This window comes from Sinocyclocheilus rhinocerous, unplaced genomic scaffold (assembly GCF_001515625.1).
Source record: "Sinocyclocheilus rhinocerous isolate Xijiao unplaced genomic scaffold, SAMN03320098_v1.1 scaffold1198, whole genome shotgun sequence".
Taxonomy (NCBI): domain Eukaryota; kingdom Metazoa; phylum Chordata; class Actinopteri; order Cypriniformes; family Cyprinidae; genus Sinocyclocheilus; species Sinocyclocheilus rhinocerous.
The window spans coordinates 503571-515794 of NW_015649585.1; the positions used below are offsets into that span (position 1 = coordinate 503571).

The following is a 12224-nucleotide window of genomic DNA, read 5'->3' on the forward strand; positions in this document are numbered from 1 at the left end:
GACGTTAGGACTGCGTTTACTGAAAGAAATGCCGTCTAACGTTAACATTAGTGCCCTTCTTTGACGTTAACATTATACTATAAGCAGTGACGTTAAAATAACATTCAAAATGCGCATTCAAAAGCACTAGGGAAATGCCGCGCTTTACAGCGCTGTGTAAAAACAGCGTTTCCCAAAAATGAAAACATTCCTTTATCATGATATTCTTACAACACTCAAAAAGCAAATAAGAAATTTTCACAGTTGTTTTGATTTACTTACAAGTTGTTCCATTAAGTTTGCTCCGGTCGCTTGCGAGTCTCCGCCATGTTGAATGGATTCTTCTGAACGTCGGTTAGAGCAACGAGGTGACGTCACTTTACGTCACTCAGTAAACTTAAAAATAATAATTTAAATAGAAGAGTTTACTCAAAACTGTTGAGCCACACAAAAATAAAACTAAATTCCTCGTTCAGAAAATGCAATTGTTATAAGTTGCATCAACGATTTAACAGACTTTAATTGCAGTGTTCTTAATCTTTATAAGTTAGTAGTACTGTTCGGGTTTACAGTGTGGGGGCGTGTTAGAACGAGCCGTTATGACCATACCGCTACCGCTTAGGTAGGCGTGGTTGACTCTTAACTTTTATAAAGAATATCTCTTTGGATTTGAGACTTTAGTCTTTGCAACTTTACAGATCTTCTTTATGCACCAAGAGCTTGTAACACTCCAAAGAGAAAGGAAAACTTGAAATCGCATCATATGACCCCTTTAATTTGCTGGTGCTTTTTCTATTGGCATGTGTTTTAGGTTGCAGCGCGTTGAGCTCTTTCGGCCACCATATAAAAACACATTGGCTGATACGTCATCATCATCCTAAATATGCAAAACTTATATCTAAATATGTTACAATAAATGTACATTATTCTTACAGTTAGTGGGGCATCTTCCCTTATCTCTACGTTAAAAATAAATAAATAAATAAAAATTTGTTGAGCGTGTCAGGGCTTGTGTTTGACTGTTGTGGTTAACAGCCATTTATTATCTTTGCAATTATATCGTGGAAAAAATGGAACATTTCTAACAGCTTTAATAAGGGTTATTTGGCGAGCTGCTATTAAAAGGGCCAGTTTGTGAAAATTGCCATATTTGACATATTCAGTAAATAGAATGCCAGTGTTGTGATGTTCTTTGTCTATGGTTAAAAGTGAAATGTGTCATTTCTGTGCCACTATAGTAGCATACAGAATAGTCATCCTTTTTTTTTTTTTTTTTGCTGCTTGGTATCAGGTTTGCAGATTAGGATTGAAATACTCCTAGTTTGAATCAGATTTTATTTTCCAAGTTTTATTAGTTTTGTTAACTAATGTAGTTAACTAATATCAACAAATGGATCCTTATTGTAAAGTGTTATGTAAGTGCATATCCGACTTTTCTTCTGTGGAATATAACATATGATATATTTAAAGATGCCTTTTTTAATGAATGTTAATAGTCATAAAACCGTTTGGTTACCAACATTTCTAAATATCTTATTTTGTGTTCTATATATATACAAAATATTGGTGAACAACAGATTTCTCAGATTAGTTGTTCTCAAAGCATGCTTTTGGATTTAAATATGTATTTTGCTGCTGTGGGTGCGTAACGGCTCTCATGCATTAGCCCTTGTCCTTTTTCATATAATTTAGAGAGATGTGGGAGACTGTGAAGTGTTGGACTCTTATGATGATGCTGATGGCAGTGAATCTGTGTGTGTCTCACAGCTATGCAGTTTCAGGATTGGTTGCGTTCCTTGCGTTTCACTGGAGGAGATGGCACGTCTGAAATGGACAATCTGAAGACGCTCCTTCCGTCTCTGCCCTCGTCCTTCTCTCTGTCCTCTCTCTCCCTTTCTCCGTCCTCTATCATAGGCTTAGGAGCGCTAGCCTCTCTCACAACCTACTGGCTGGTGACCAGACCTCGACCAATCCAGCCTCCATGTGACCTACAGGCCCAGTCCATATCTGTGCAGGTAACTGTGTTGTTACTGCAAAACTAAAACTCATATCTATCCAATAAAAATAAATATTAGCTGAAAAAAATTTAAAGGTGCTGTATGTCATTTTTTTTGACTCTACTAAAGCGTGAAATACCATGTTTGCAGATATTTAGGAAACATTAGTTCACATACTTGTTTCTCCAAAAACAATGCTACAGTCAGTTATTCTACTTTGAAATGTGCTTTTGTGTTTTTTTTTTTTTTTGTTATTTTGGTTTGTGTGATTTCACCCACTGTCAATTTACCCAATATAGTGTTTCCACACCTCGGGTTGCCAGTTGGTGGAAAACACAGCGTATTGCAGCCATGGAATCCAGCAAACGAACTGGGTCAGAGATCGCAGATTCTACCCGACCTAAATGCCTTGGCGTCCATCTAAAAACTCTATGACCAGAGGAATATTAAAACGCAGCTAAATCAATTCATCAACTTACAGTGTCATTGTCAGCTGGGCTCGTTTCTGTAGCGTGTCCTCAATCTGGCAACCCATGTGAGCGTCGAGTCTGAGGCGGCGGGAGAAACAAACTCTCCCCAATATTTCGAATTTGGTCTGCGGTACCCATTTCAACTGCTAGCTGTCAATATTACATACTGCACCTTTAAAGACTTAATTAGACTTAAAAATGTGAAATATTACTTTGGCAACTTACAAAATGAAAGTAGGTTAAGTGGAAGTACTGAAGTTACTAAAACTGAAATAAAAACGAATTAAAAGAAATATTAAAAGCCAAAACTGTTACTAAATTATACTAAATTACTAACATTTTTAATTGCTCATCAAATACTAAAACTTAAACTAAAATTAAAATGAAAAGTGAAAGCGGAAAAATAAAACCTAATTGAACACTATTAAAGGGATAGTTCACCCAAAAATGAAAATTTGATGTTTAGTGTATAATGATGGATATAGTGATGAATAGCTGAAAGTATACTGTACACTGTTTAAATTCAGTATGTGAAAACTTTTGCAGGTCTATTGTTTTCACATGATCCTCAATTACATGTCGAGTCAGGTTTTGGCTAATCAAATAATGTCAACAACTGTTTAGCTGAAAAATGTCCAAAAACTAGCCAACATTACGATTTAATCAAACTGCCATACCAACTTAGACCTGGTGTTTTTTTGAGCTGGGAAGAAAGACATATTAAAAGGAATTTTAAAACAGCAGATATACTGAAAGTAAGAGGTAATGTACAATCAGCCGGTCATCGAGACATGTCACCTTTATTTACAATACGGTTTAAGAATTTTTTATTAAGAACATTTAATACTGCTTCTGCTTTATTCATCGCATTGAAAATGGAAGGTCAATTTGAGTGCATTGCATTGTGGGATACAGTATCACACTTTGTGTTTGAGTTGCTTACTGCACATTTTAGCACATTTAAGCACATACTGTGCATAGTTTACTGTACGTACACAAATTCACTCAATCTCACTCAGAAATTGCTAGTAAATTTCACTACATAAAGAAACATTAACTCATTGAATAAAATGTGAAATTTTGAAGGGAAAAAAACGAAATATTATATTCTTGTAAAACACTCCAATAATCTTTTCCAATAATCACTCCAATGTTTGTTTGTTTTATTTACAATTTTAATATCATTCTGATTCTTTAGGCAAGTAATGATAATTATTGGATGAACTGTCTTTTTTTTAATGGAGAAATGCATGAAAGTATAAATATGTACCAAGAGCAATCATTCTTTGTCATATAACACATATGATTTTCAGGTATTACATATACTTATTTACAGGGAGATCAGAGCTGTAGACGCTCCGCTTTACTGACGGATGACAATCTGCTGGAGTTTTACTATGAGGACACAAAGACAGTGTACGACATGTTCCAGAGAGGACTGTGGATAGCAGGTCTGTGTGATTTCAGTTTGTATAAATATACAGAAAAAAACATTTCGAGTGACTATTTCATCCATTGAGCCCAGATGAATTCAGTGGCTCCTCAGTTTTTCTTTCTTTTCATTTACCGCAGTGCTCTGCAAGGCTTTCTCAGATCGATAATGCTTTTATCACATGCAGCTTCCTTCAGCGAATGAATTGTACAATAGTTTCTTGGTCGATTGCTTGAGTTTGAAGTGTTTTTTTTGTGTGTGTGCTTGGATTCATGGAACGTAGAAAGCATTTGTGATGAGACAAAAATAAAGATGGATCATTTTAGAAAAGCAAGAAACATTTACAATCAGCTGGTCATTAAGTCATCTTTATTCATATAGCACTTTATACAGGAGAATGTTTCAAAGCAGCTTCACAGTAATAAATCAGTGATGCAAACTTCATCAAATATGAAGCAAATCTGCTGTACAGCAGCTCTAAAAAGACAATAGTGTCATTTATTCAGCTCCAAGACAATAGAAAGTCATTAATAAACAAGCTTAGAAGCACGTTAACAGCGGATCAGTCCGTTATACAGTTCAGTAGCTAGTAATCATTATAAAATATGAAGACCACAGTGTTTCACAGATGACCAATCAGAATCAAGTATTCCAGAGAGCCATAGTAACTAACAGTAACATGTTTTGTGCAGGCAATGGTCCTTGTCTTGGCTTCAGGAAACCCGGAGAGCCCTATCAGTGGATCTCTTACACTGAGGTGAGAGCAATGCATGTTATAACACATTTATTACTGTATAATAATCATGTAATAATCCAGCAAAAGCCCTCTGAGGGATTTTAATGGCACTGTGATTGCTACAGGTCGCAGAAAGGGCACAGGTGTTGGGATCAGGTTTGCTGGCGAAGGGTTGCAAACCAAACCCACAGCAGTTTGTGGGCATCTTTGCCCAAAACAGACCAGAGGTATATCATACACAGATTAATATCTGATTTCCTGGTCTGTTTGTGAACAGTTCTTCAGTGCATGGTATTTGAAAGAATTATGTTCAAAGTTTGTTTTTATAATCTTAAATCAAATTCACCGTTATTTCTGCCTCTGAAATGATGTGTGTAACTGCTGATGTAAGACTTAATTCTTTATCTAGATTGAAAATCTGGGATCTTTTGAATCATTTAAACCGAAAAACCATGACATTAAATGACTGAGAAATACTTCCGATTTAGCACTCTAGATCTAGATCTTTAGGTCACAAATGTGAAATCAAAATAGAAGCATTGGTTACACTTTATTTCGATAGTCCACTTTAGACATTCTACTAACTATAAGTAACTTTGTAACTACATGTCAACTAATTCTCACGAAGCATTTTCACTACTGGTCTAATATAATAGGCATATGTTCACAAACCAGTTAAATCACTGAATGTCTGTGAGCAAAGTCACATTTCAAACACTTACCAGCTGAGCAACTTCCATTGAGATGAATACACAATTCTCCAGGTTTATTATAACTGGATTTTTCTAATATGTTGTCGGTTTGTTTGTCTCCCCCTGCTGGCTGCAGTGGGTCATTGTAGAGCTGGCCTGTTACACGTTCTCTATGGCTCTGGTGCCTCTGTACGATACACTTGGATTAGATGCTATGGTTCACATCCTTAACCTGGGTGAGTAATAATAATAATAATAAAACCTCGAAACGAAGCTGTGATGCTATCATTTACGTTTTAATCTTAATAGCGCTTTTTGAGATTCATCTCTCGGTCTCGGATCTCTCTCCAGCGGAGATCTCTATGGTGATCTGTGATAAGGAGGATAAGGCAGAATCTCTGTTGAAGAATAAGGAGAAGGGAGTGACTCCCACCCTCTCCTGTCTGGTGCTCTTTAACCCCTTCAGCGCCGCCCTGCTGGAGAGAGGAAGGAAGTGCGGTGTGGAGATACTACAGCTCTCACAGATTATGGTCAGGAATATCGTCACAAAATAGCTAGTTAAAATAACTGAACAGTTGTTGTCATTTTCTACAGTTGTATGGCATTTTTGTAGCAATTTACATTTTCATGACTCGTTTGCATTCTCTCTTTGACCTTTACAATTAAACAGGCTTTTAAGACTATTAAATGCAAACGATCTTAATAAATAAATGATTGTGATTGATTAATGTCTGTGTACTGAATACTCAGTAGTTACTGGATGGTAAACATGGATGCCATTTTTATGACTTTTGAGCTTTGAGTTGTGATCCTGTTTTTCATAATGTATTGCCTTTAGAGTCATAAAAACATGATCACACTGGGAAAAAAAATGGTGTAGGATTTACTTTGAAACTATTTTCACTCAGAAATTGTGAGTAAAGTTCACAAACAATTACAAAACAGACAAAAAACAAAACACCAGTAACACATTGAATTAAACATTCAGTTTTGAAGTAGAAATACTGAAATAGTAGTTGCTTGTAAAAAGTACTCTAATAATGTCTTATTTATAACTTTATTTTTCACAATGCAGTTAAAATATCTGTATTTAAATGCATTGCAGGATCTAGGAAGAGAACATTTAAAGCCACCTGTGGTAAGACCTCTTGCTGCTTTTTTCCTCTTTCAGAGTAATTTTAATGGATATGACAGTCTTGCTGTATTTATTCTTGTCTGACTTGATCTGCTATATGCTCTGCTGCTCATATTATTGAGTATGGAGATGTGCTATTTCTAGTATGCTAACAAGCTGCTGCGAGCATTTAATAGACAATTCACGCGGAATGTGTTTTTGCATTAAAAACCGTGAGACACAGGGCAGTGGTATGAAAAAAGTAAGGTTGAGCAATGCATTTTTTTTCTTAAAGCTTTTAGACTGCCGAAACACTTCAAAAGACACAGTTCGCAAGCATAACTGTCAAACACATCCATCTAGCGCATGTTTACATAAAAAAAAACAAAAAAAACAATAGGGAAGCAGTGCACTGGAATGAAAAAAAGCATTCTGAGTGAACGAGTCACAAGATTTATGCTGCTGCTGCACGAATAGATGTACATAACATCCCCTGTAGCACATCTAGACAGGTGGTGCTGGGGGAGGTGGAGGGTGTCAGATGAACGTGATCGCGTGATGCAGGGCCGGCTTACTGTGAACACTGAACTAGACTGTTTAAATGTTGAGTTTTAGATATTTGAATTTGTTTTATGTTTGTTTGTTTTTTGTATTGGCTTTAGCCTCCTAAACCTCAGGATCTGGCTGTGGTATGTTTCACCAGTGGGACCACAGGTACCAACCAGCAGACACTATAAACCCTGGATGGATTACGGGCCATTTTTTGATCTGTTGTAATATATAACCACATCATACTGTATTTAGTTTATTGTGTTACAGTGACCTGTGAAATTAGGGTTTAGATGTGATTCTTTGTGTCATGTAGGAAAGCCTAAAGGAGCCATGATCACTCACGGCAACATCGCCTCCAACACCTCCTCTGTCATCAAGATCCTTGAGGTCAGTTCAGAGAGCTTTTAACTTCCTGTATCTCTGCTTTCTTTTCTTACTTATCCTCCTTCAGCTTGTGACATTTCTCTTCCTAAACTTCATCTCTCCATAGCTTTCATCTTATCTTCTGTCCTGTTCCTCTTCCTTCTGTTTCTTCTTTAATAAAGGCCTTGTGTTTCCCATGAGACCTCTTTCTCTTTCAAGTTCTGTTTATGAGGCTCTTTGTTCCTTTTATCTGCAGGTTGTGTGTTAAAATGGCTTCATGCTGTTCTCTCTTAATGCAACTGCTACTGATATTTTGCACGGGAGTGAAATTCTAAAACCTTATCGACTTGGCCAATAAATGCTGTAATTAGACATTTAAAAATATTGATGTTATATTTTAAACTATTTATGTCATATTTTATATTCACACATGCCAGGGCTACTTTGTGATTCGTCAGGAGGATGTGTCCATCTCCTATCTGCCACTCGCTCACATGTTTGAGCGTATGATCCAGGTAACCCCACCTATTTTGATACTGTGCGCTATTTTGCGCTGTCAAATGATTAATCACGATTAATCTCATCCAAAATAAATGTTTTTGTGTATATTTATGATGTGTATATATAGACACACACATACAGTATATATTGTGAAAATATTTACATGTATATATTATATATATAAATATATTTAATATATAAACAACATATTTTTCTTATATATATATGTATATATATATATATATATATATATGCATGTGTGTGTGTTTATATATACATAATAAATATACTCAGTATATTTACACATATATTCTGTAAACAAAAACTTTTATTTTGGATGCGATTAATCGCGATTAATCGTTTGACACCACTATTATTAACATAATATTATTTCATTTGAAAAGATTTCCCTTGGTTTCATCTGAAAAGTCATGATGGAAGTAGGTTTTGATGAAACATTATATTTTTTTTAATGTTCTGATGGTGTACAGTAAAGTTAATGACATTTGTTAAAAAGTTATGTGTAAATAAAATCAAGTAGGTTTTACTGTATATATTACTCATTATTAATGTAAATGTCTACATAAACATTTTTAACATTTTAAAATGTATAAAACTACATTATACTATTATTGAAGTTCATTCATGTTAAATTATTTACATTGTTGTCAAAGGTTTGGAATAATTAAGATTGTATTAATATTTTGTTGAAAGAAGTCTCTTATGCTTCCTAAGGCTATATTTATTTGATGCAAAATGCATTAAAACACACTAATATTGTAAAATAGTATTACAATTTAAAGGAACTGCTCTCTATTTGATTTTTTTGTTTGTTTTTTTTGTGGAAACTGATGCATTATTTTTTTCAGGATTATTTGATGAATAGAAAGTTCAAAAGAACAGCATTTGTTGAAATCTTTTGTAACATGTCTTGACTATCACGTTTGATCAATTTAAATTAACATTAACCCAGATTATTAGATGTTATGTCATGATTCCTAATGCATAAATTAAATTAGCAACAAAGTGTTACCATTGCATATTGACTGAATACAAAAACACACCGTAACCATCATACTCTGTTTAGATTCTTGTCCTTTTATGTAGCTCATTTGAATCCTTGCTCTCTATTGTATTGTGCACTCTCTCTCTCTCTTCTTCAGGTGTCGATGTTTTGTCATGGAGCAAGGGTTGGTTTTTACCAGGGTGACATTTCTCTGCTGATGGATGACATAAAGACCCTGAAGCCCACCTTCTTCCCCGTGGTCCCTCGATTACTCAACCGCATCTATGATAAAGTGAGTGCTACACATCACTGTTGGACACAAATGGGGAATAATGACTGTTAAATCACTCTGTTCTATGTGTGTGTAGATTCTGGGCTCGGTTACGTCTCCGCTGAGGAGAGCCCTTCTTCATTACGCCGTGAGGAGGAAACAGGCCGAGCTGAGCAGTGGAGTCGTGAGGAACAACAGCATGTGGGACCGACTGATCTTCAATAAGATCCAGGCACGTCTCTTTCACATTAACACCAAGCTGCAGTTATTGAAAGATCTGATGGAAAGCCGTTGAACTGCCCCCTTGTGTTGTGGATATATAAGGTGTTATATGCGTGACATGAACTGTGAGCGGAGCAAAATAAAGTCTCTTCATTCATTCATCTCTCTCTTTCTTCCTGTAGGCCAGTCTGGGTGGAAACCTGCGATTCATCCTCACTGCATCCGCCCCGATCTCTCCAACTGTCCTGTCCTTCCTCAGAGCCACCCTCGGCTGTCTGGTGAGTCCTCTCCTAATAACGATTCAATGTCATATTAAAATACTATAAAGCGCTTTAATACATACACAAATGTGTTTTCATGTAGGTTAAGCAAGGCTTTCCATCATCTCTGACATCACATTGATTTGGAGGCAGTCTTGTTACTGTTAACTAAAACTAAAACTCTATTAAGAATCAGTTTTGTCATTGAAGTAAAGCTGAAATTAAATAAAGTGCGAATGTTAAATGAAAATCTGAAACTTAAAAATGAGAAATGTTGCTTTGGCAACTAACTGAAATGAAATAAGTCTAAGATGAAGTATTTAAAAAACTGAAATAAAATAAAGCTAAACAGAAACACATGGGTAGCACTTTACAATAAGGTCCCATTAGTTAGCGTTAATTAATGCATTAAAATGAGCTAACATACATTAAACTAGTTCCATATCAACTCAATAATGTTAACAGATACAACTTTTGATTTTAATAATGTACAAGTAAATGTTGAAATTTACATGAATTAAGATTAATAAATGCTTTAGAATTATTTTTTCATTATTAGTTCATGTTAGCTTAAGTAGTTAACGAATGTTAACAAATGTAAACGTATTGTAGTGTTACTGACAAAAAAAAAACGGTAACACCATTTTAAGGTGTCCTTGTTACATGTACTTACCATTATAATAACAATAAATTATGCAAAATTACATGCAAGTAACCCTAAGCCAAACCCTAATCCTAACCCTAACCATATAGTAAGTACATGTAGTTAATTACTATTATTCAGTACTTAAATATATAATTACACTGGACAAGGACACCTTAAAATAAAGTGTAACCAAAAAAAAACCTAATAAAAATAAGAAAAGCACAAAACAAAATTACTAAAACCTAAACTAAATTTGAAATAAAAATAAAAGCCAACTCCAAATATTAGTAAATAATATAATATTATGCAAATAACACTAAAATAGCACTGCTTGGGTGATGTGTGCATCACCAGTGATATTCACCAGTATTGATTGCGATATTGACACTGATTGTTTAATATGGTTTCAGATTTTCGAGGGTTATGGACAGACGGAGTGCACTGCTGGATGTACCTTTTCTATGCCTGGTGACTGGAGTGCAGGTTTGTGTTCATGTATCTTTATAAGCCTGCTTTAGTCATGAATGGCGTACTATTTACTAGTTTTGAAAAAAGTAGTACATAAGGATACTCATATGACTTGCTACATTATCCAAAATGTGCAGTGTTTGACTTGCTTGTTTCCAGTGTGAACGGACAATAAGCCAAATAATATTAATGTTCACCTGCGATTCAGCAGTTGTTCTGAGGAGTCATGTTAGCTGTGTGTCTGATGTGTTTCAGGTCATGTCGGAGCTCCTTTACCCTGTGCTATGGTGAAGTTAACTGACATCCCTGACATGAACTACTACGCCAAGAATGGAGAAGGAGAGGTCAGTATCCAGATCACTGTGGAAAATTAACCCACCAACCAAACATGGATACATTTTCTGCAATTAGGGGGGATTTTGGGCCTTATCTACCAGCAATTGTGGAAAGTGACCCGTAACATGGGCCTTACACACTACGTGAGGAACACTTTTGTCAGATCGATGAGCTGAAATGAATGGACTTCCCTATGTCATTTAACACTTAGATTGTGTGTTATACGTGTCAGATCTGTATCCGGGGTCACAGCGTCTTCCGAGGGTATCTGAAGGATGAGGAGAGGACGGGAGAGGCGCTGGATGCTGATGGCTGGCTTCACACTGGAGACGTGGGACAGTGGCTGCCGGTGAGACCCTACAGCTGCTTCACATCACTTTAAGTCATTATGGGCTGTTTGAATGCAGCATATATTTCTCCTTTAAATGGAAATTCTGCTCCCTCAAGTTGTTCCAAACTATGAGATTCTTTCTTCTGTTGAGCACAAAAGAAGATATTTGGAAGAACATGTTGCTGGTAGTCAGAGACTTCCATAGTATGGGGGGAAAAAAATCTTATGGAAGTCAATGAGTAACTGTTTGGTTACACACATTCTTCAAAATATCATCTTTTGTGTTCAGCGGAAGAAAGAAACTCATACAGGTTTGGAACGAATTGAGGGCGAGTAAATGATTCCAGCTTTTTCCATTTTTTGGGTGATATATCCCCGGGGTCACAGCGTCTTCCGAGGGTATCTGAAGGATGAGGAGAGGACGGGAGAGGCGCTGGATGCTGATGGCTGGCTTCACACTGGAGACGTGGGACAGTGGCTGCCGGTGAGACCCTACAGCTGCTTCACATCACTTTAAGTCATTATGGGCTGTTTGAATGCAGCATATATTTCTCCTTTAAAGGGTTAATTCACCTGTTCCCTCAAGTTGTTCCAAACTATGAGATTCTTTCTTCTGTTGAGCACAAAAGAAGATATTTGGAAGAACATGTTGCTGGTAGTCATAGACTTCCATAGTATGGGGGGAAAAAAAATCTTATGGAAGTCAATGAGTAACTGTTTGGTTACACACATTCTTCAAAATATCATCTTTTGTGTTCAGCGGAAGAAAGAAACTCATACAGGTTTGGAACGAATTGAGGGCGAGTAAATGATTCCAGCTTTTTCCATTTTTTGGGTGATATATCCCC

General features: G+C 36.1%; 1 protein-coding gene across 1 annotated transcript in view; it reads left to right on the plus strand.

The window, feature by feature from the left end:
* Positions 1-12224, plus strand: part of LOC107710839 (long-chain-fatty-acid--CoA ligase 6-like) — a 26365-nt gene that overhangs the window by 9760 nt on the left and 4381 nt on the right. The window contains exons 2-17 of the mRNA XM_016515690.1: positions 1747-1994; positions 3783-3897; positions 4571-4635; positions 4740-4841; positions 5443-5542; positions 5658-5836; positions 6412-6444; positions 7083-7134; positions 7286-7359; positions 7773-7850; positions 9000-9134; positions 9211-9345; positions 9518-9613; positions 10652-10724; positions 10965-11053; positions 11278-11394. Coding sequence (XP_016371176.1) covers positions 1749-1994; positions 3783-3897; positions 4571-4635; positions 4740-4841; positions 5443-5542; positions 5658-5836; positions 6412-6444; positions 7083-7134; positions 7286-7359; positions 7773-7850; positions 9000-9134; positions 9211-9345; positions 9518-9613; positions 10652-10724; positions 10965-11053; positions 11278-11394 — 1689 coding nt within the window. The 5' untranslated portion in view covers positions 1747-1748. The remainder of the gene's footprint in view (positions 1-1746; positions 1995-3782; positions 3898-4570; positions 4636-4739; positions 4842-5442; positions 5543-5657; positions 5837-6411; positions 6445-7082; positions 7135-7285; positions 7360-7772; positions 7851-8999; positions 9135-9210; positions 9346-9517; positions 9614-10651; positions 10725-10964; positions 11054-11277; positions 11395-12224) is intronic.